The sequence below is a fragment of the Lolium perenne genome, chromosome 5 (genome assembly GCF_019359855.2).
Source record: "Lolium perenne isolate Kyuss_39 chromosome 5, Kyuss_2.0, whole genome shotgun sequence".
Classification (NCBI taxonomy): domain Eukaryota; kingdom Viridiplantae; phylum Streptophyta; class Magnoliopsida; order Poales; family Poaceae; genus Lolium; species Lolium perenne.
This window is the reverse complement of record NC_067248.2, coordinates 75,172,734-75,175,736: the sequence shown is the minus strand read 5'-3', so window position 1 is coordinate 75,175,736 and position 3,003 is coordinate 75,172,734. Positions and strand designations below refer to the sequence as shown.

The following is a 3,003-nucleotide window of genomic DNA, read 5'->3' as shown; positions in this document are numbered from 1 at the left end:
ATGGACCGGAGGAAAGTACTAATAATATGAGGCATATTTTTGAGCTGGCCCTGTTTAGTAGAGTTTACATTTGAGAGTTACATCTTTCTACCACCATTATTTTTGATTTAGCTTGTCTTTTTTTGCCCACCATTTTATCGAGCAGGGTTAATGCAAGATCCATAGCAAACTAGCTTGTCATGACATTTTTTTGGCGGAGTGCATCTTCTCATGGCGAGCTAGCGACTTTGCCTACTAGAGTTTTTTTTTTGTTGAACTACATTTTTTGGATTTTCCCATTTTATTTGTGCACAACCTATGAGCCGCCCGCAATTCAGCACCATATATTGGCGGGATTTTCTAGTTCAACACCATAAATTAGCAGGATGCTATCTTCCTACCTCGCTTTCATTTCCCCTATATCTAGCCCCACCCACGGACAAGCAAGGGCCTCTCTCCCTACCTCGCACCTAGTCCGTCTCGCTCCCTCTCAGTCCTCCATCCGTAGCCGACATCCACCGCACCGGAGCCAGCTCAGCGACGCCGTCAACCACACTCCGTCCGCTTCGTCGGATCTGCTTCCCCGACTCACTGGTTCATCTTACCGGCCGGCGAGATCGGTACACAAAGCGCCACCATGATCCACCGAACCAAACCGAACGGCCAACGCGCCACCTCCCCAGTCGACCAAGGTTGAACACTTTGTCCGGCAGCTTTTGTTATGTACTCCGTATTTGATTTCCGAGACTAGTTTATTGCTTGCTTCCACTGCTTGTTATTAGCATTTTTTTTTGTAATGCCTGCTAGATATTCCCCTCGAGAATGCCTACGAAGAATCTCGGAGGCAAAATATCTTGCAGAATATGATAATTGCAGCCAAGCTCGGCATACTGTGGAATGGGACAAAATCACCGCACCCCAAGTCGTTGCCGAGATTTTTCACACGTGTGATGTGCCGCCAAAAGGACGATTCCGTGGGGCAGCTGCTGAAGAAGGTATTTAGCCGCACTGCTCAAATTTCATATGTGTTGTTTGCTGATTGATTTGATGAACTTTGATTTGCAGCAGCTAGCCACTGCTCATGTTCCTAACAAAGACAGTGAGCGCGCCAGTGATGCAGACATTGGTAGAAAGGAGGCGGGATTTGGTCCTATTGTTCTAGCAAGCAATCATTTGAGGGGCCGCCTAGGATCAGCACATCTGGATCCTCCTGAGCTCAACATTAAGGAGGTAATTTTATAATAGTGTTTTAAACATGACATAATCTAATGTACTGAAAGAGATCAAACTGTCAACAGGAGTGGAGTGGTATAGATGGTAGAGATATAGATATAGATTTCAGATTTCCTAATTTTTTCTTGAAAATAGGGTCGCCCCGGCCTCTCCATCCAAATGATGCACCCACCCTTTTATTGCAATGTTTTAGACTCCATTTAAGGTTTAGAAACTCATGGGTTGCTGAAAGTGGTGACATGAATCAACCAACATATTTCCTTTTAATCTGCTGATTGATTTTATGCATGGCAAATCGCAGAAGCAAGTGACTGCTCATGTCCCTGCCAAGCAGCATTGTAGCACAGATGTCCAGAGTTCCAGTGATGCAAACGTTTGTAGGAACAAAACAGAAGGATGTGGCACTGGGGAAGCTAAGATTAGGCGTCTTCAAAAGGACTTGGATGTGGCCACTTGGCGGAACAAAGAAATGAACCGAGGATGGAATTCTACAATTCAAGATGGCCTACATGCTGTTGCTGATCTGCAGAAGCTAGTGGCTGGCAACTTGGTTACCGCTTTGGCTGATGCAGATGTCCATGAGATCAACTGGACGATCTTGGAACAGGTGAAAGCACGAGCAGAAACTCTGCACTCATCTTTGCAGGTAGATGATTTTCAAAGGGTGATGCAAGAGCCGCTATATGAATAGATTGTTGTTTTCAGTTGATGATGTCCCTGGTTCTTTTGTTTACTTATGTGCTGGTAGTACTTAGGGGAACTAGCTTGTACAAGTATTTTTTTCCGATAAAGTTGTACAAGTAAATGGCACATGCTTCGCATGTTTGACCAATTAAGTTAAAAAGCTTCACAAAATCCTGCTATCATGTAGGCGGGCTTGCATTGGCTTTCAACCCAAGTGACTATTGACTGCAATCTGTAATATGTACCCCTCTGTTGCACTTAATGGTATCCAAGCCCTTGGGCCCCCCTCCTTTTTTTAAAAAAAGATCGAATTCTTATTGCGTCGAAGTTGTTTCACTAAAAAAAAGAGCCCTCACGTGCAAGGCACGTGTATATATACTAGTACTAGTAGAGATGGTACACCTAGACATTAGAGATTTGTTTGTTTTAAAGATATTTTTAATTGTGTACAAGATGGAAAATATAACTTTAGGCTATCCACAATGTTGCTATTGCCAAATCTGATACGATGGTGAATTTGGCTTTGGTGTGAATTATAGCAATAGCTCCACAATGTAGTGGTTCCAAATATTTATAACGTGGGTCCCGCCATCAAGCTAAAACAACTCATAAAGCCAATATGGAACTACTCTCACAATGTAGGGAACTAGTTCCAAATGCCAAAAGTGAAATTTGGCATCGGAGCACCTATTTGCTCCGGTTCCCTGTTTTTCTGGTTTTGGAACTACCTCTACAATGTATGGAACTAGTTCAAAAAGCCAAAAATCAAATATGGAACCACTTTTGGCTACACGTTGTGGATGCTCTTAGCAAATTCCTAGTATTTTTCATGGTCGATGTAAAAAAAGTATTTTTCATGGTTGATGTAAAAAAAACATGTTTTTTTCATGGTCGATGTAAAAAAAGAGAGAAAACATGTCTCAAAAAAAGCCTTATGGTTAGCACAATTTTTTTACGGAGTAACTCTTTTTTACATAGCCCAAATTACTATTCGATTTTTCCATTGAAATATTTTATGTGTATAAAGCAAGCAAAGAAGTACACATGCATTTTTCGTTTTATTCTTTTTTGACATTTCAAAATGTATAGAAGATGAATTTCGAAATA

The 3,003-nt window shown here is 41.8% G+C and overlaps 1 protein-coding gene across 1 annotated transcript; it reads left to right on the top strand.

The window, feature by feature from the left end:
- The first annotated feature begins 842 nt into the window (after nucleotides 1-842).
- Nucleotides 843-2,565, top strand: LOC139831522 (uncharacterized). Its single transcript, XM_071820816.1, has 4 exons — nucleotides 843-974; nucleotides 1,045-1,209; nucleotides 1,514-1,762; nucleotides 2,539-2,565. Exons 1-4 carry the CDS (start codon nucleotides 843-845, stop codon nucleotides 2,563-2,565), a joined length of 573 nt encoding a protein of 190 aa, XP_071676917.1.
- Nucleotides 2,566-3,003: the final 438 nt, after the last annotated feature.

Bases quoted from the DNA above. Each gene is read 5' to 3' on its own strand.
- LOC139831522 (XM_071820816.1), top strand. From the start codon at position 843: ATGATAATTGCAGCCAAGCTCGGCATACTGTGGAATGGGACAAAATCA. The intron at 975-1,044 runs GTATTTAGCCGC...TTTGATTTGCAG, and splicing joins TGGGGCAGCTGCTGAAGAAG to CAGCTAGCCACTGCTCATGT. The intron at 1,763-2,538 runs GTTACCGCTTTG...CTCACAATGTAG, and splicing joins AGCTAGTGGCTGGCAACTTG to GGAACTAGTTCCAAATGCCA.